At 44.8% G+C, this 20020-nt stretch overlaps 1 protein-coding gene across 1 annotated transcript; it reads left to right on the top strand.

The window, feature by feature from the left end:
• Window positions 1-792: 792 nt before the first annotated feature.
• On the top strand, window positions 793-19679 carry lgi1b (leucine-rich, glioma inactivated 1b; the record flags this gene model as incomplete). Its single annotated transcript, XM_080021286.1, has 10 exons — window positions 793-986; window positions 1722-1793; window positions 6369-6440; window positions 6556-6627; window positions 9520-9591; window positions 10299-10468; window positions 11764-11928; window positions 14112-14332; window positions 15235-15481; window positions 16496-19679. 10 exons carry the CDS (start codon window positions 793-795, stop codon window positions 16843-16845), a joined length of 1635 nt encoding a protein of 544 aa, XP_079877412.1. The 3' UTR covers window positions 16846-19679.
• Window positions 19680-20020: the final 341 nt, after the last annotated feature.

Raw genomic sequence — 20020 nt, 5'->3', positions numbered from 1 at the left:
ATAGCACAATTACCCGCTCAAAGTAGAGAAAGGCAGCATTTCAATGAGCAGGTGCATTTTGCAGGGACCCTCATGAATAGCAGATCAGTCACATTAAAGCCTTCCACCGGCTGAGGGAGCGCGCATAAATAATAGCCGGTAGCGCATCTAAGCACCAACCTCCCTCCACCCCCTCATCCAACCTCCACCCCCTATCTCCATCTCCCACTCTGCCTCGGGGGACTCCGGGCTTTAGGTAGTCTGCATTCACAAGACAACTTCCCCCTGGAGCAATAACAACACTGGGGTTTGTTTTGGGGACACTTTGGACAAATCCAGACAGAAACAGAACAGAAGGCATTTCCACGTGTCCCATTCCAACACGAGGAGTACGTAACTCCACCACATATCTTGGATTGTGCGTTTTTTGCATGTGCGTGTGTGTGTGTGGTTTTCCCCTCACTCTCTCCCCCTCTCTCTCCCTCTCTCTCTCTCTCTCTCTCCCTCCCTCTCCCCCCCCCCCCCCCGCCCCTCTCTCTCTCTGTCCCGCATCTAATCCTTCTCCTTGCAGAACGAATCCTCTGGACTGGAGCCTCCTGATTGAGACGCAGGGAGCATAGACGCACTCCTGCAACCCAGACGCCCCTATAATAAACAGGACGGGAGGATATATATATATTTGTATATATATCCATTTCTTTTTGTGGTGGTGGGGGCTTTTCTTTGTTTTGGGTTTCTTTCTTTTCCTCCGGAGAAGTTTGGTCATTTTGTGGATGCACCGGGCTGTTTCCTGAGCGGGACCAGTGAGGCACAATGGGACGCCCGGACGGAGCACCGACAGGCCGGGCGCTCCTGGTGTGGCTGGCGGCGCTGAGCGTCCTGCTGGCGGATGGCAGGAGGCCGAGGCAGCCCCGGTGCCCCGCCGGCTGCTCGTGCACCAAGGATAACGCGCTGTGCGAGAACATCCGATCCGTCCCGCACGCCTTCCCCACGGACGTGGTCTCGCTGTGAGTGTGTGCCCCCACCCACCCGGCGGACTGTGCGTGCGTGGTCTCTGTAGTTTCATTGTGCTCCTGCATGCTCGTGCGTCCGTCATCCTTCAGTATTACTGCTTATTTTTTTTCAAATATATATATATACATACCTTTACCTCTTTTTTATTATAACTTAATTTTTTATTTATTTTAATTATTGTCATTTTTTTAAACTTATTTTGTAATGTGTTATTTTTATTATTATTACTACATTTGCTACTGAATGCATTTTGCTTTTTGTTTGCTTTTTACTTTATTTTGCATTTTTATTGTCTATATTATTGTTTTTATTGTTATAATAATAATAATAATAATAATAATAATTATTATTATTATTATTATTATTATTATTGTTATTGTTGTTGTTGATTTTATTACTATTACTTATACTATTAATAAAAAGCACTTTGAGTTGCATGTTGTGGATGAAAGTTGCAATACAAAAAAAGGTTATTATTATAATTATAATAATTATTATGATGATGATGACAATGATATTGTTTGTATTTCAACTATATCTGTGTGTAATAGCGGTTAAATTCTGTTCCGTTCTGTGAAATTGCCAGTTCCAGGAAGTCAGACATGTGGTTATCCTCATTGGTCTTCTGCCTATTGGTGGCCCTTCTTTTTCAATGCTCTTTCTGATACATCCCCCCATCCCTCTTGCTCTCTCTCTCTCTCTCTCCCTCTCTCTCTCCCTCCATCCAGATCTTTTGTCAAGTCCGGATTCAATGAAATCACCGGGGGGAGTTTCGTTCACACGCCCGCCCTGCAGCTCCTGTGAGTGTATATGCACACATTATCCATCTCAGTTTAACTGACCCGCCTGTGCCCTGTACCCTCCTTTTCACGGGCGAGTTTAAGGGTGCACCCCACCTCCTACACCCCCTGTTAAACATTGAAATGCAGTTTAACAGCTTCTTCTTACGGCTTCCAGTTAAAGCTGGGATCCAATGAAGACAAAACCCAGCCCAGTGTTATACAAAACAGATGTTTTGAGCTGGTTTTTATTTTTTTTGGCCAATAATTGAAACAGGATAATGTTGTCTGGCTATAATAGCATTTGTCTCCTTCCCTGTTGTTTGTTTTTATTTTTATTTTTTTGAAACAATAGGTATGTTGCGAAGGAAGGGTTTAGCAGAATAATGCAGCAGCCACCCCGGACACTTGGCTCGGTGCACTGATTGAAACGCGTTTCTTTGTAATGATGTCAGGATTATGCAATGGACCACATGGCTCCATCTGAGGTCTGCAGGCGGGCGGGGGTGCGCTGGTGTGTCAGATTAACAACACAAGAAGAAGAAGCAGAAGAAGAACGTCGTATCGTGCAGTTTGTTATTGTGGAGTCGCAAATGGAGGGCAGCGTTATTAGGCAGTTTAGTGAATTGACCAATTTAGTTTTCCATCTTGGTTCGTGCTGTGGGGTGCACATAATGGCTAATTTCAAAACGTTTATCTTGCCAGCTGTTCCTTCCTTCAAACTCCTTCATTATCCCAAATTGTTTGAGCGCCTGTGGTCAAGAGTTTAGATCTGCAAACAAACATTTGTTTACTTTCCGATTACACTCTCAGAAAAACAACAAGTGAAAAACAAGTGACAGCATTTGGTACCTTTATAGTACCTTCAGAGTACCTTTACAGTACCTATGGAGTACCTTTACAGTACCTTTACGGTAAAGTAGAACAGAAAGAAGTAAGGAAGGAAGCACAGTAGAACAGAAGGAAGGAAGGAGGGAATAACTGTAGAAGAGAAGGAAGGAATGAAGGAAGGAAAGAAGGAAGGAAGAAAGAAAGAACAATAGAACAGAAGGAAGGCAGGAAGGAATGACTATAAGAGAAGGAAGGAATGAATGTAGGAAAGAAGAGAGGAAGGAAGGACGGAAGGAAGGAAGGAATAACTACAAGGTATAACTACAAGGTAAGAAAGGAATGACTGAAGGAAGAAGGAAGGAAGGAAAGAAGAAGGGAGGAAGAAGGAAGGAAGGAAGAAATAACTGTAGAACAGAAGGATGGAATGAAGGAAGGAAGAAAGAACATTAGAACAGAAGGAGCAAAAGAAAAAAGGAAACAAGCAACCAAGGATAGAAACGAAGGAAGGAAGGAAGGACGGAGGGACGTAAACAAAGATGGAAACAAAGGAAGGAAGGAAGGAAAAAGGAAAGTAAAGTAAAACAAAATAAGCTAATAGTAATAGTATGGTAAAATCTAGGTAAAAGTAAGTTCACTCTTCCTTCAGGGATACTAAAGCAGCCTTAGAGGGTACCACTGGTGGGACAAGCCATCGTACCCCTAAAGGCCATCGTACCCCTAAAGGCCATCGTACTTTGAAAGACCGTCGTGCCCCTAAAGGCCATTGTACCCTGAAAGGCCGTCATACTCCTTAAGGCCGTCGAACCCCTCAAGGTCGTCGTACCCCTAAAGGCCTTTGTACCCTGAAAGACTGTGTTACCCCTAGAGGCCATCGTACCCTGAAAGACCGTCGTACCCCTAAAGGCCATCGTACCCCTACTGGCCATTGTACCCCTAAAGTCCTTCATACCCTGAAAGACCGTCGTATCCCTAAAGGTCATCATACCCTGAAAGACCTACGTTCCCCTAAAGGCCATGGTACCCTGAAAGGCTGTTGTACCCCTAAAGGCCATCGTACCCCTACTGGCCGTCATCCCCCTAAAGGCCATTGTACCCCTAAAGGCCATCGTACCCTGAAAGACCGTCAGACCCCTAAAGGCCATCGCTCCCCTAAAGGTTGTCGTTCCCCTAAAGGCCTTGGTACCCTGAAAGGCCATTGTACCCCTAAAGAACATTGTACCCCTAAAGACCGTCGTACTCCTAAAGGCCATCGTACCCTTAAAGGCCATCGTACCCCTCAAGGCTGTCGTAATAATATTCCAAAATAACTTTGGACGTTTATGCTAATCATGAAATGAGTGACGCTGAATGGGACGTCCGGGACTCTGATAATGGTAGCCGCATTTGTCTCAAGTCTTCCATTGTAGTTCCTATGTAGCGCCACCAGATGGCGCCACGAGCTAGTGTGAAACAAGGTGACGTAACTCCGGGAGGAGAGGTGGTTGCCCCTGGCAACAGCCATTATCAACAGATCAGCGGTTGTTGTCCAGAAAAAACTGAGCGCTAATAGGCGCTGTTGACCAATCAGAATGGAGTATTCCACAGAGCCGTATAGTAAATTGCTGATAAATATTTTATAAACATTGTACAATACATACGATTGTAAAAAAGTTTAAGGACGCATGGATAACTATAATACGTATGAGTCAAGTACACAGTGTTCTACTCGTTAGGAGATGTTGATCAGTGTATTATGGTTACATTTAAACCAATAAGCAACCAGTTTAAATCCTTTCACGATTTTCACGTTTTATCTAATTTAAATTAGTCTTTTAATGCATAAGGAGTGGCCCTGACGTGCACTCTGCATTGGACGTCCACCCCGCTGGACGTCTGTTATTTTTTGACAACAGACAATGTGTTAAGATGACAATGGCTGAAACAATGAACGTGTTTGTGTTACTGGGGCGGTCCTCATGGGGTTACGCCGCGCAGCACGGTCTCCATCGCGGCGCGCTCCCAGTGTTGTTACCGGTTTGCTGCCGTCCTCCATTCACGCTGCACTGGATCCTTCAGCCCGATGCCTTTTTTTTCTTTCACACGTTTTGAAATGGAACTGAAAGAGCTGGTTTCGACACAAAACGTCTCCTGTTCAATGGCCCGCTGCCAGAACGTTCCATCCGGCCCTTTTTTTTTTTTTTCTTCTTTACAGCGGTGGCGGAAAAAAAAAAAGGACAAAAATGGAATTTTCCAAACTGTTCCTTTTTGGGGGACGAAGCGATAGTACTGTTACCTGCAGTGGGAGCTGTGATTCAGTGTTTTTTCAACCGCTGTGGGGGGCTCTCCAGGTGGCGCCGTGAACATTCCTCAAATTCCAACGGAAAAAAAAAAAAGAATGAAAATGATTCTCTTGTGTTGCAAGATCAAAGTTGCAAGGCTGCACTAATCCATCAGTTCCAGGCAGAGCAGCGGCGCTGTGTTCATCAGCTCAAGTTCTGCTCCGGAAGTGAGGACTGTTCGTAGTGATGTCAAAGGTTCGACTCCTTTTGGAGGTTCGGTTCTTGACATGTCACTCAGTGAAAACAGTCTTTCGGATTTTGCGAGGAACCAATTAATTCTGTCAAAGTTATTGTTTTAGCGGAATGCAATGAAGAAGTCGGTCACATTTCATATGAATTATGCCAAAAGCCTTTGGGTTTTAACTGTGATTATTTTCACTTTGTGAGTTGACTCTTTTGACGGAGAGATTCCAGGCTCCAGACTCATTTAAAAGATGTGTTTGATAAGAACGAATCGTTTGCGAGACTTGCGTCACCAACTGCTAGTAAGGCCATTATAACAAGCGCGGCTCTAGGTGTTTCTGATGTTTTCAGTGGTTTGAAAGCGCGGCACTGCCGTGCCGTGGGATTAATTCATCGTCCAAAGGGCGTCGTGGCAGAAGAAAGGCGGGAAACACTGGTGTAAATGAAGCAACGTGCAAACCAATTCTCACTGTGTATCAACAACATTCGAGTTGCGATCAAGAAAATCCGCGGTGGCGATGAAGAGCCGGCATGAATGGACCCGCTGTTTACTCGATGTCCGTTTGGAAGATTCTGAATCGAGCCCAAAGTAATGCATAAAGTATTTACAGTCCGAGGATGTAACAGCGCTTCTTGTCCAACCCACTTCATTTTAGTCATTCTTGGACCACAAGACGTGGGCGGATGAACTGAATTACACCATTGTCTCTCACCAGAACATCTCCCCTGCATTTGGAGTTACACAGTGTAGCCCGCTTCACACCGAATGCTTGATCGCATCCGGCAGTCGGATCCTCCCCTTGGCGGCCGTCGGATGCACTTGAGTTTCGTGTCACAAAATACGCCCTGTCCAAAGTGGGAGAGCTCTTTTTTTCCCAGCACACCAGAGAGTAGTTTGCTCAGCTGGACATTCACCGTTTTCCACGAATGAGACGCGTAAAACTCCCTTTATGCCTCGTCGGCAAAGGGCGAACGAAAATGAAAAATACAAACGATGAACGGACACAAAAAGAGAGTTGTAGATCGTGAATACGGTGACATCCGACGCGAACGTTATTAACGTCATGAATTTGAAACGTGACCGACGCCACCTCCTGCCGCAGTGTCGGACCCAAATTCGACCCCCCCGATAGGAATGAATGGACGTCCAGCTTTGTTCTCGCCGTTTTGCCGGATTCGGTGCAAAGCCGGCTTCACGGTCGTTTTCTTTTTCCAACGTGTTTTCCTTGAAGTACAAGCGCCTCTTGCCTCTGTTCTTTGAAAGTTTGTTCACAGCCAATTCCTTGGATTTGATCGACGAGGACGCCTTCCTGGGTCTGCCGCACCTCGAGTACCTGTGAGTTATTTCCCTGGGCCACTGCTCGAAGATTTCCCGCATCAATATTTCGCCTCTAAACAGAGCCGGCGGCCATGTTTGTTTGATTTTTATCTTTTTTGTTTTTCTCTTGCAGGTTTATCGAAAACAACAGAATTGATTCCATCTCCCCGTTTGCGTTCCGTGGGCTCAAAGCACTGATTCACCTGTGAGTAGAACAATTTAAATCAGGATTTTAACACTGTTCACTTACATCACTGTTTACTCCTGTCTTCCTTATTTAGTTTGTACTTTCCTTCCTTCCTTCCTTCCTCACTCCCTCCCTCCCCTTTCCTTCCGCCATCCTTCCTCCCACCCATCCTCCCTTTTCTTCCTTCCTTCCTTCCTTCCTTCCCTCCCTCCTACCTCCCTCCTTCTTCCCTCCTTGTTTTCCAACCTTCCTTCCTTCCGTATTCCCACCCTCCCTCCCCTTTCCTTCCTTCGTCCTACCGGCCTTCCATCATTCTCTTCCTTCCTTACTTCCTTCCTTCCTGCCTTCCCTCCATCAGTCCTAGCTTCTTTCCTTCCCTCCCTCCTTCCTCCCTCCCTCCCATGCTTCCTTCCTTCATTCCTTCCTTCCTCCTATCCTTCCTTCCTTCCCTCTTTCCTTACCTTACCATTCTTCCTGCCTTCATGTTTGTCCTTCCTTGCGTTATTCCTTCCCTCTTTCCTTCTTTCTCCCATTCTTCCTTCCTTCCTTCCTTCCTTCCTTCCTTCCTTCCTTCTATCCTACAGTTATTCCTTCCTTCCTTCCTTCCATGTTCCTTTTCCCCTCCTTCCTTCCATCCATCCTCCCACCCTTCCTCCCTCCCTCCCATCCCTCCTTCCTTCTCAGATCTAGGACTCGTCTTCATGAGAACCGTTACACTAATGGCGATCTTAAATCCCCCGTACAGCTTTCACAATCCCAAAAAATAACTTAGCGCAAATTCGAACCCCATCCCCGTTGGAGGCCGACTGGTTTGATCCCCGGTCTCCACTTCCTGTTTGTATTTACTCGGTTCCTCCCCGTCACGCAAAGCCGAGGTCAGCACCCGGGAGCTCGACTGGTCCAAGGTCAAAGTCAGCGGCTGCGTCCGGCGGATCGGGTTGCACAAGGAAACTACGGGACAGAGTTGTTGTTGCTGTCAGGTTTTTTTTGTTTTTTTCTCGCCTCGCCAAGTTTGCGGTTTACGAATGGGAAAAAAAACAAACACAGCCGCATTTTTGGTTCGAGTTTAAGGACGATTTCGTAAAACACCGACCGACAAACTCTACATCATCCGGAAGAGGGGCGGTCGAATCCGGCCGGGGAGCCGAGCGGCTCTGGGAACGGCACACCTTGCAGCGTCAAAGCCGGTGACCTGAAGGTTAGGACTATTTTTAAGAACCGCGCCGTAACCCTAGACGCAAGTGCCCCCACCCGCCTCGGCTCTCGGCCAATTCGCTCCGCGCCCAAAGAGAGGCGGAGCCGGTTTTCAGGGGGGGGGGGGGCGTTCAAAGTAAACTCGAACCGAGAGCCTCGACGGAGGCGACGAATCGGGCGGCGCGTACTAAACGGCGCTGTTTCCTGAATTGGCCGGCGCGACGGCAAACCCCAGCGACGTGCCTCGCTTGTCTGGGGTCTCATCGCTGGGTTCCTTTGGAAAACCCTTGATCCGGCACAGAGGTTCTCAACGTGGGGTCCGGGGGCCCTCGGGGGGGCCAGGGGGTCCCCCGGCCACGTCGTTTATATTTGAAACCCCACCATTATTTGTATAATTATGGCTGTTTTGATCGTATTTTCATTGTAACCTCCCTCAGTGTAGTATAGGTAGGTATGGAAGTTTGGACTACATCATATCCAACAATAAAAACATAAATCTTCTCCGATTGGGAAAACCAGCGTGAAAATCAGGGCAAATCGCTAAAAATAAAAAAACTGACAAATAAAATCCAATGCCGGCGGTTGTAGTGTAAACGAAGGTGAACACCAAATGAAATAAAGTGCAGTTGTGTACAAAGGAGATTGTGGTAACGATAGGTTTGGCAATCAGGGAGTTAGGAATTTCAAACAACACAAATCTCGCGCAGGTATTTTGAATATTTCATGGATTTCCTTCCCTTTTTAGGGGAGCGATTGCGCTCGCGCATCATGAGCGAACGGGCAGCCAGAATTAGAATGGGGGAGCAGCTTTCTCTGCGTCATGCATTATTCACGGGCAGACACTCGAGTTCGACAGTTTTGTCTCCAATCCAAACAGAGATGAATCATGCAGCGCTCACGCGTCGCACACCTCCTTTCATTCTGTTCACGTTCGTTTTTTGGGTGGGTGGGGGGGGGGTTTGGAAGTCGTCCAACCCTCCCATCCAGTCCGGAGAGATAAATTTGGGGGGCAGGGGTGTTTTTTTGGCCCTCCGTCTGGACGTCCTCAGGACTGGGGAGAGGGAGCTCGATGAAGAGGGTTTATTTTTTTGTTTTTTTTTACAGAGCAGACGCTGTCTTTCAGTGCTGGGATTTTGGAAATTCATATTCCAGGTTCATTCAAGATCACATAATAACGACCCAGCTCATAAAAAGTATGTTGGTGGATAGACAGACAGACAGACAGACAGACAGACAGACAGATATAGTGAGAGAAAGAGAGAGAGAGATAGAAAGTGTATTGGTCGATAAGTGAGGACCTGTGTTATTATTGTATATATTGTGTATATAGTATATATAGTATATACAGTGTATATAGTACATATAGTGTATAGTATATATAGTATATAGCGTATATAGTATATATAGTGTATATAAAGTGTATATAGTATATATAGTATATATGATGTATATAGTGTATATAGTATATACTGTATAGTGTATATAGCGTATATAGTGTATATATAGTGTATATAGTATATAAAGGGTGATGAGATGAGATGCTTGGTATTGTACGCAGTGTACAATACAGACTGGACAGAGAGCTGGTCGTCAGTCCCAGCGGTCGTTAAACAGGTAGGTCATTCAGTGAGGAGGACTTGTATATTGATCTGCTCTCTACCTCCCTTCCTTCCTGTGACACTGTGTTTCTTTTCCCTCTGCCTCCATTCCAATCAGGAGTCTGGCGTACAACAACCTGGAGACGTTACCCAAGGACGTGTTCAAGGGCATGGACGCTTTGTCCAAAGTGTGAGTGCAGCCTCTGTCTCCCGCGCGACAAGATAGAGACGTTTGTTTGTTTGAACCCCGCTTCATGTAAAGCCAAGCTCAACATCCCAAATCTACCAAAGTGATTTATCACTTTCAGGGGAACTCATTGAAATCGTTGGGGAGTTCCAAGGGGTTATGGTTAATTGTCAAATTATACTAGAGACTGGCTCTGGAGCGCCACTGATGGGCGTCCCGGTGCGGTTCTCATCAGGACATGGTGAGGTGGACGCCTGCTGGACCTTCATAAGGCAGCGGTGCATTGACTGTTCCATTAAATACACACAACAAGTAGATCAGGGTTTAAAAACAACCTCCTAAAGGAACATCTACCGGCACAGAAACTCCCAGGACCTCCCATCCCATCTCACCTCCAGCTGCTCCTCTGTGTCCAGCTGCTTGAGACGTTCGAGGTGGAGTGGGGGTCTGATGGGAGATGTCTGTGGAGAGTTCTCCGACGGCCATGATGGACATTCCTTGAAATGCCTGTATTCCCAATTATATTCCATTATGGATTGCGTGGTTATAGTAGCTCATGGGGATCCTAATAAACAAATGGCAGTCTATATAACGAATAATATGCTGATATTTGGGTGGGCTTTCATCGCCAATGGGTGTGAACGTCCTAAGAGTTGTCTGAAGCAGTCGTACTTGAGGTCCAATCACCAACGAGCTCTCTCCCTGTTCAGCGATCTGCGTGGGAACAACCTGATATGCGACTGCAAGCTGAAGTGGCTGGTGGAGTGGATGCACCACACCAACGCCACCCTGGACCAGATCTACTGCAGCGGCCCGCCGGTCCACCAGGGAAAGAGGATCAACGACCTTCTCCCGCACTCCTTCGACTGCATCACCACAGGTTCTCCCTCGCGGGTCCTCAGTGTGTTCTCCTTGGCCCCCCCGCCCCCCTCTCCTCCTGAGAGATAATGTTGATGTATGCCCCAAGCCACCATGTTGTGTTCGTCTGGCGCTGGTGGGAGGCCAAGCCGAGGAGAGAGATTTTATCTCCATCTCTCTGGATTCTTCACCTAAGTTGCATTTTGAACCGGTGCCTTCAACATCACGTCTCGGACCATATTCTTCACATTATTCCTCTGTAACTTGAGTGCATATGAGACCTCTGAGTGATTCCAGATCCAGTCGTAACGAGTTGCTGATAACTTGCTGAACCAGATTTACTGACCCAGCCGGCGAGTTGTAAAACCTGGGAGAATGTTAATCTCCTTTAGCGTTGTTGCCAAGTTTGCAAAGAGCAGGGTTGAGAAGTTCAAGCTTTCATCCATCCATCCATCCATCCTTCATCCATCCATCCATCCTTCATCCATCCATCCATCCATCCATCCATCCATCCATCCATCCTTCCATCCTTCCATGCCTCCATCCATCAATTCATCCATTCATCCATCCATCCATCCATCCATCTTTTCATCCATCCATGTATAAATCCATCCATCCATCCATCCATACCTACACACAAACATACATGCATGCATCCATTTATTCATGCATACAAAGATCCATCCATAGATCCATCCATCCATCCACCAGTCCATCTTTTCATCCATCCATTCATCCATCATCCATACATCCATGCATATACAGACCCATCCCTATATGCATAGATCCATCCATCCATCCATCCATGCATCCATCCATCCATATCTTCATCCATCCATGTATCCGTCCATCTATACATCCATCCTTCCATCCATCCATCCATCCATCAACCCTACACACAAACATACATCCACGCATCCATACATTCATGCATACACAGATCCATCCATAGATCCATTCAGCCATTCACCAGTCCATCTTTTCACCCATACATTCGTCCATGCATCCATCCATCCATTTATTCATCCACCATCTAGACATCCATCCATCTATCCATTCATCCATAGATACATCCAATGAAACATCCATCCATAGCTCCATCCACATATCATCCATAGAGAAAAAAGGTCACACACATACCTTCCTTTATCAACAAAATAGAAATAAGTATGTTACACGCAAGCACGCACACACACACACGCACACACACATAAACACACACACACACACACACACACACACACTGACACACTTCCTTTTTTAACAAAATTAAAATAAGTATGTCACAGCGCTCTGATTATGTGACATGTTTTTCAGAGTTTGCCTCTTATCAGTCGCTGAAGTTTGAGTCCATTTCTGTGGAGGCCTTCACCTTTGGCAAAGACCAGTACGTAGTGTTTGCTCAACCGTTCGCTGGAACCTGCAGCTTCCTGGAATGGGACCACGTTGAGATGACCTTCAGGACCTACGACACTATTGAAAGTGAGTGGGGAGGCAGTCAAAGTCCCTTATGAAGCCCATTCCACTGGGCAGTGGCATTGTCATGTTATTCTATTGATTCAGAATGGTTTAAAGTGGTAATCCATAACATCATTTAGTTTGAAAATACTGAATTTTGTCTATAGTTTTAGTGGGCGATTTAGAACAAACAGCCATTGACTGTATTATTACATTAGGCATGTGTTCTTCTCGAGCATATGCCGCTTTCATAGTTTCATAGTTTACCATCAAGAATGCACTGATTGTGCAACAAATGGTTCGATCCCCTGTTTCCCCTGGCAGCACGTAGAAGTGTCCTTTTAGCAAGACACTGAACCCTAAAGTGCTCTTGATGAGCTGGTGTGCACCTTGCATGGTTGTCGCTGTCATCGCCGTATGAATGTGTGTGTGAATGTGAGGCGTGTATTGTAAAGTGCTTTGAGTAGTCGCAAGACTGGAAAGGCGCTATATAAAATGCAGTCCATTTAATGTTCTCGAATAATTCCCCTAATATTTCAAGGGCAAGTTTCAGTTGGTACCTAATTCCAAACAGTTTCTCTCTGCACCTGACTCTTTTATCCTCTTTCAAGTCAAGTCACACTTTATTTATAAAGCGCATTACATACCAGGGCAACACAACGCGCTTTACAAAGAAATACAAAAAAGGAAGAGAGAACGTAGTTGTCTGCTGGTCATTACAAAAGAATGCCCCTGAAACAACAGCAACAACAAAAGCAACAGCAACAACAAAGACAACAAACACAACAATAAAAGTGACTCCAACCACAGTGGCAACAACAGCAACAGCAGCAGCAACAGAAAACAACAACAGCAGCAACAGAAAACAACAACAGCAGCAACATCAACACCAGCAGCAACAACAGCAAAACAACATTAAAAACAACAACAGCAACGCACATGCAAAGACGTCACCGGAAGTGGTAGCTCTCACCGGAACCGGAAAAGTCACTTAGCTTAGAGATGGTTAAGTTGAGGTATAAGGTTAGAGATGTTTACCAATACCAGCAGCAGACAATAGCAGCAACATAAACAACAGACAGACAGACAGACAGGGAGAGACACACGTCAGTCAGTCATTCAGCAGGTTTTTAACCTGCTTTTAAAAGTATTCAGTGTGGGGGCCTCTCTCTGGTCCCTCGGTAGGATGTTCCATTTACTTGGGGCGTAGATACAGAAGGCAGCCTCTCCTGCTTTAGAGTTGGTACGAGGGACAGTTAAAAGACCACTGCCTGTGGACCTGAGAGTTCTTGCTGGTTCGTGTATAATTAGCATGTCTTTTATATACTGAGGTGCAGGGCCATTTATAGCTTTATATACAAGGAGCAGAATCTTAAAATCAATTCTAGTTTTGACAGGGAACCAATGTAGAGATCTAAGAACAGATGTGATATGTACACATTTTTTTGTCCCAGTGAGGACGCGTGCAGCCACATTTTGGATTAACTGTAGCCGCTGCACAGCTGATTTCGGGAGGCCGGTATATAGGCCATCACAGTAGTCTAATCTAATTTGTATGAATGCATGGATTAATTTTTCAGAGTCTGCTTTTGACAGGAAGCCTCTTCATTTTGAAATGTTCTTTAGACGGTAGAAGGCTGATTTTGTGTGTGATTAATATGGCTCTTAAAATTCAGATCACCGTCTATGATTACACCCAGATTTTTGGCTTCATTCTTGCTCTGCAGGGACAGAGAACTAAGATGAGCTGCAATTTTCTGTCTTTGAGCCTTTGCACCAAAGATGAGTGTTTCTGTTTTGTCTTTGTTCAGTCGTAAAAAGTTCTTTGACATCCATGCATTAATATCATTAATACACTGAATGAGGGAGTGTATGGGGAGTAGGTCCTCAGGAGATAGGGATATCTACAGATGTGAATCATCTGCATAATTTTGGTAATTTATTTTGCATTTCTTTACAATATGTGCAAGTGGAATGGTCCCAGAAGACAAATTGTAGGACCTTGATAGTTAAAAAAACAGCTCTGTGAAGAGCAACATGCTACGCCTTGGTAGTGCGAGCTTGTAACGATCGGGCACGGTAATCCCGCGGTGGCTCACTTTCTCTCTCTGTTTTCCCTTTCCCCTTCCTCCTGCCTCCTTCCCCCTTCCCTCTTCCCCCTTCCCTCTTCCTCCTTCCACCTTCCTCCTTCCTCCTTCCTCGCCCAGGCACCTCCACCGTGGTCTGCAAGCCCATGGTGATCGACAACCTGCTCTTCGTCATCGTGGCCCAGCTGTTCGGGGGCTCACACATCTACAAGCGTGACACCTCCGCCAACAGGTTCATCAAGATCCAGGACATCGACATCCTGAAGATCCGCAAACCCAACGACATAGAGACCTTCACCATCGACCGCGAGTCTTTCTTTGTCATCGCCGACAGCTCCAAGGTGCTTTCCCCCTTTTCCCCGTCCCTTCCTATCGAGCTTCTCCTCGGAAGGTGCTAATGGACAGGTTCACCATTTTTCAACCCGGGTCTCATGAAAATGTCGGGTTCCGATCATTTAGAACTGTCCATAGCAACCACTTACCACTCTGCTGCAGCTTCTCACTGTGCTTCCATGCAGTCCGATGGGGGAAAACGTTTGCGAAAACGCAAACAGACCTTTCAAAATCAATATTGTCGTACAGCCATTATACTGTATGTTATACCAAGAAAACGTGTCCCCCAAGCCATGTATTTAATCATTTGTTTCAGCATTTTATTGACTCTTCCACTTGACACTTCCACAATTCAGCCCCTTTGGCTACATCTGCGCTAACGTAAGAGACTAACAAACAAGGAGTTGCATCGCTTCCTAAGGGTAAAATGCTGCAGCCGATGTTACACTTTGGATGTCCTGCTACAATTGTAAAGAGTAGTACAGCTACCTAAAATAATTTCAAAAAATACATTCCAAATACAGTGTTTCCCTTTTTCGAACCAACACCTACCATTCGAAACTCATTTTTTTAAGGCTTGTAACTTTGCCCAGTTGGACTGCATGAAAATACAGCAAGAAGCTGCAGCAGAGTGGTAGGTTCCTCAAGAGTTAAGCGTTCAGCGAGGTTGTGCTATGAACATACTATATGCTATAAATGATGGGAAACACATTTTAATAAGGCCTGTTTTGAAAAATATTGAAAATATCCTTTTAGAAATATCACTGAGTAACTGACTACAGCTCCTAACATGGGCGCTTAATATTCACCAATGGCTCCCATTTGACCACACACTGTATCATCAGACCTCCCATTTGAAGAGTGGATGACATGGAACCCAAGTAACGAAGGGGTTGAATCTTTCCCGTAGGCCGGCTCCACCACCGTGTACAAGTGGAACGGCAACGGCTTCTACTCCCACCAGTCCCTGCACCCGTGGTACCGCGACACGGATGTGGAGTACCTGGAGATCGCCAACAAGCCCCACCTGATCCTGTCCAGCAGCTCCCAGAGGCCCGTGGTCTACCAGTGGAACCGGAGCCAGAAGCAATTCGACCGGCGGACCGACATCCCCGAGATGGAGGACGTCTTCTCTGTGAAACACTTCCGGGTCAAGGGTCAGCACCGTTTATGTCTGTTTTAGGGTGATCGGTGAGGTGTGACGGAATATACTGTGGTCGGCTATTTCTTCTCGTATTCGCTGGAGGTAAAACGCGACTAGACGATGCTTAGCTTCCGGAGCCGGTTCTAGTTCTGTCGGACCACTCAATGGCGCCACGCGCTTCCTTTGCCTCCTGACTACTTTTCTAGCTGTGTGTCTTCCAGCCTAAGTGTCTATGTTTGCCGTCACCTAGCTGGGAGTGATGAGCAGTCGACGACTCCCCAAACCCAAACAATGCATTACAAATATAGGTCATTGAAAAAAGTCAATCTTAAGAGTTGTCTGTCGGAAATGTTGTGTTTGGTTCTCTCAGTAGCGTGTTTTGACGTCTGACGAGGTCCCGTGGAAAAACAGCTATAATACGTGGTAAACGGATATTCAAACTCATAATATTGAGCTTAAAGCTAAACTGAGAATTTTGTTTTACCTTGTTACATCCATGTATTTGGTGTCGTCCTTTTCAACTCGGGCCATTGGACAAATGTGGCACCGGAACCATGTATATCTCATCAGAGAAGGCCCTCATCATATTTAGTTTTTTGACTTTCAGCAGAGCTTTTAAACGTTTTTTTCACACTAGAACTCACCAAGCCTGCTAAATGAGTTATTGCATTTTAGTTTGAAAAAGGCCCGTTCCCATATTAATAACCAATTCATTTAAGTAGTATTTCCCTCAGGAATATCACAGCTTTAATCTTTATCCGTCTTTGCTTCAGCGCCGACATTGATTTGGACAAAATGAAAGCGCCCTCACCCGCCTCAGAAACTCGGACCAAAGTTACCTTTCTTTCCCCGCCCGACTGTTTAGTGTCCTCCGGAAAAGGTCAGATGTCCCCCACCGCTTCACCAGTAAATCTAAAGGTCAAACAATTGGAAAGCGCCCAAAATGTTGTACCTTGCGCGTCGTTTTATTTCATCACGCCAGTCCCGGGGCAATGAATCTTCCCCTCTCTCCGCCACCCCCCCCAAGGCGAGCTGTTCATCTGCCTGACCAGATTCATCGGCGACTCCAAGGTGATGCGCTGGGACGGCGCCATGTTCGCCGAGGTGCAGACGTTCCCGTCGCGCGGCTCCATGGTGTTCCAGCCGGTGGCCGTGGGCAGCTGGCAGTACGCCGTGCTGGGCAGCGACTACTCCCTGACGCAGGTCTACCAGTGGGACGCCAAGAGGAGCCAGTTCGCCCAGGCCCAGGAGCTGAGCATCCAGGCCCCCCGCGCCTTCTCCCTGCTCGCCATCGACAACCGCCAGTTCCTGCTCGCCTCCAGCTTCAAGGGCAAAACGCAGATATACGAGCATCTCATGATAGATCTGAGCAACTAATTCACGTTTTTTTTTATATACATTTTTTTTTCCTGATTTTTTTATTTTTTTATTATTTGTTTATTTTTTTCTGTTGTTTTCGTGATTTTCATGAATTACCCAGGCCCCATAAGTGATGAAAGTATGGACGTTTTGAGCAATTCAATCAGGAAATTAATTTTGTTTAATTAACTCATTTTGGATTTGAATTCCATTCCACCAGAAACATCTGTGATAAGAAAGTATTTTTTTTCAACCCACAAGGGATCAGAAAATTCAGGGTTCAGAAAGTCAAAATCCAATTTCCATGTTTTTGCTTCAGCCCTGTTTTGATCCCAAAACCCAGGAGTGGCATTTTACTCTCTGAATCTGGACTTTACACCTCTGTGAAAAATAAGCTTCAATCAATGAATTCAATCTTTTTCATGACCAGAATGACAACAGAAAACATTATTTTTCATAGAGCATGAGAGTATATTTCTTTAATACAAAGAGACGCAACTTCATGTATCTTCTCCCAACAGAAACCTGAATTCTTACAAAGGTTTTTGGTGGAAGTAGACGTTGATTGTCCGTGGCTGGGGTGTATGACGTCGAAGTCATCACTCAAAAGTATTTTTTTTTTTTAAAGACGAAACAGTTTTTTTTAAAGGACAGTTTAATAGACATATCAAGATTTTTTTTTTTAAAGGATTAAGTAAACTACCTTTAATGAATTTATTTGCATAGTGTCAGGTCCGACCCCACATTGGTCACTTAAGGGTTCAACGTTATTCAGCTCCCTGTCTATAAATGGATCATCACTAAAAAAAAACAAAAACATAAATTGTTATAATTTCCCTTATTTTGAAAGGAAAGATAAGCCAGTCCTTGAAAACAGATTCTACGGATAGCCAAATTCCATCAACTTGCTGTATCTCTTTTCATTGAGCCTTAAACATTAGTATGTCTTTTTTTTCCCTCCTTATTTTAGGGAAATGTTCATTTATGTTTTAAAACTTATTTGCCATTCAAATTGCGAGCTGACGATCTTTTGGTTAAAAAACAAACAAACAAACAAACAAACAAAGAACAAAAACAGAATTCATGCACTTTTGTTAATTTCTCAGCTGTTACAACTTCTCCTTGTCTACTTAGTTAGAAGAAAAAAACCTTTTGACTCTAACGATACGGTAAATTCTGTGATTTGTGTATTATTGGTGAAAAATAGAAGCTTCATTTGCAGATGTTTAGCATCTACAAATAACGCATTTAGAAGTGTTTTAGAAACGAGCGCCATTAAATAAGTAGCTGAAGGTGTGAGATATAGTACAACTTTTAAACAAAACGTAAACCGCAAATTAAGGCTTCATGGCCGGAAAACTGTTATTAATTGAATTGTTAAGAATGGAAACACCGGCCTTATTTTATTGATCATTCCTCTTCATTTAAAAAGATATTTTCAGGAAATTGACTTGAAATCCTAATTTTAAAAGAATACTATTTTATACTGTATGGCTCCCTATGTGGGATAAAAACTAAAAGATATAACATTTGGCCTTGCAGCTAAATATTAAAGGATCATTCCAAAATGTTCTTGTCTTCTCGTCTTTAGATTTGACAGTTGATTTATCACCAGCACACGGCATTCAAGCGTTTGATTTGGATTTGGGTCGGGAAAACGGACGGAATTATCCTTTAACGTTCCCTCACATTTTGAATTGTGATCCTTAACCCTGGAGTGTTTAGGTGTTAATCATCATTTAGGGTCCATTAGAGGATGGTTCTCCCTTCCCTTGTGCTTTTAACTGCTCTCTTGGCTCCACTCTACTTGCTGTGTGGCAATAACTCAAATACATGTATGTTTTGTATTTGGATGCTTTCATCATTTCATCATTCTGTAGAACACGGATGGTGGTTGTCAAAGGGAGCGGAATCCATGACAACCGGGGTTCGAGGCCAGAGGTGGAAATATTCCGGGTCCGGAAAAATAAAAAAGACACAAAAGAATCATTTGAATTCTGCCCCACCCTTGACAACCGTCATCACACTGTGCGAATTTGCCAATTATCATCAACCCAGCGGTCCAAGTCATGAGCCAGACCAGCTGGATCGGTGCAGGGCTGGAGCAAAAACACGGGCAGGACTTTTCAGAGTTTTCCACCTCTGCCGCCCAGACGAATTGAACGGGCCGGTGGATCGTTGCCCACGGGCTACCACTCGGTTGTGAGCACTTCAGGAGGAGCGTGTGTGTGTGTAAAATCCCGTTGAACGCCTCTTGCTGGAAGCATCCCAGTGTGTCCCACGCCCTCTCTCTCCCCCCTTTCCTTTTCTCTCTCTCTGTCTCTCTCTCGCCCCTTTTCTCCCTCACGGACAAAGCGTGCACCGTGGACTTATCGCCACGCGGAAGAAAACAGGCGTGGAACTAATTCCAGCCATAACACCACTGACGACGAATCGCCAAATAAAGTGTTTACGTTTTTATGATACTGTACAAAGTAATTTATATAATACCTGGTTTTGTAAGTAGAGGGGACCACGTCGCCATGTTTGGTGTGATATGCATAGAATGTAGTTTGGGTAGAAGAGGAGGTTGAACACCGGCTGGAAGGCTGTGCTATACGGACTGATCAGCCCGGACTTCTCTGTGATCGTACTCATTGTGTTTCATGTACAGTAGCAATAAAACGTGTAACGATGTCAGAGAATGATCGGAAATGTCGACATCCTTTTTGTGGACGTACAGTGGGAGCGTTTTAGGAATCCTGAATTGTGATTTTTGGCAATAATTCGTTTTGGGTGAAATAACCCGTTAAGCAAAAATAATTGAGTGCTTTTGTGTTTCCCGGAACACAAATAAAAGTTTTAATAAAAAATAAAAATCGTGAAATATGTTGCAATGATTACTTATTTCGCCCCAAACATGTACAGTCAAGTTAAGATTTTATTGTGAAGCTGTTGTTTTTTTTTTAATATTATTTCTTTTGGAGATTTAAAACGAAATTTGAGGCAAATTTTTAGTTTAAATGTATTACTTTCGGTGAGTGAACAATGATGGCAAAATGAACTTTAAATGTGGATGTTGACGTTTGATTTGTATTTAAATGTGGGCTTGTAAAGCACGTCGAGCATGTGCTGTGATCTAATAAATAGGATGAATAGTGAATAGATGAACGAAAAGATTAAAACAATATGTAATTTAATATGACGAATAATG

The sequence above is a fragment of the Zeus faber genome (genome assembly GCF_960531495.2).
Source record: "Zeus faber genome assembly, chromosome: 20".
NCBI classification, from domain to species: Eukaryota; Metazoa; Chordata; class Actinopteri; order Zeiformes; family Zeidae; genus Zeus; species Zeus faber.
The sequence above is the reverse complement of the archived record's forward strand: the minus strand, read 5'-3'. Positions and strand labels throughout refer to the sequence as shown.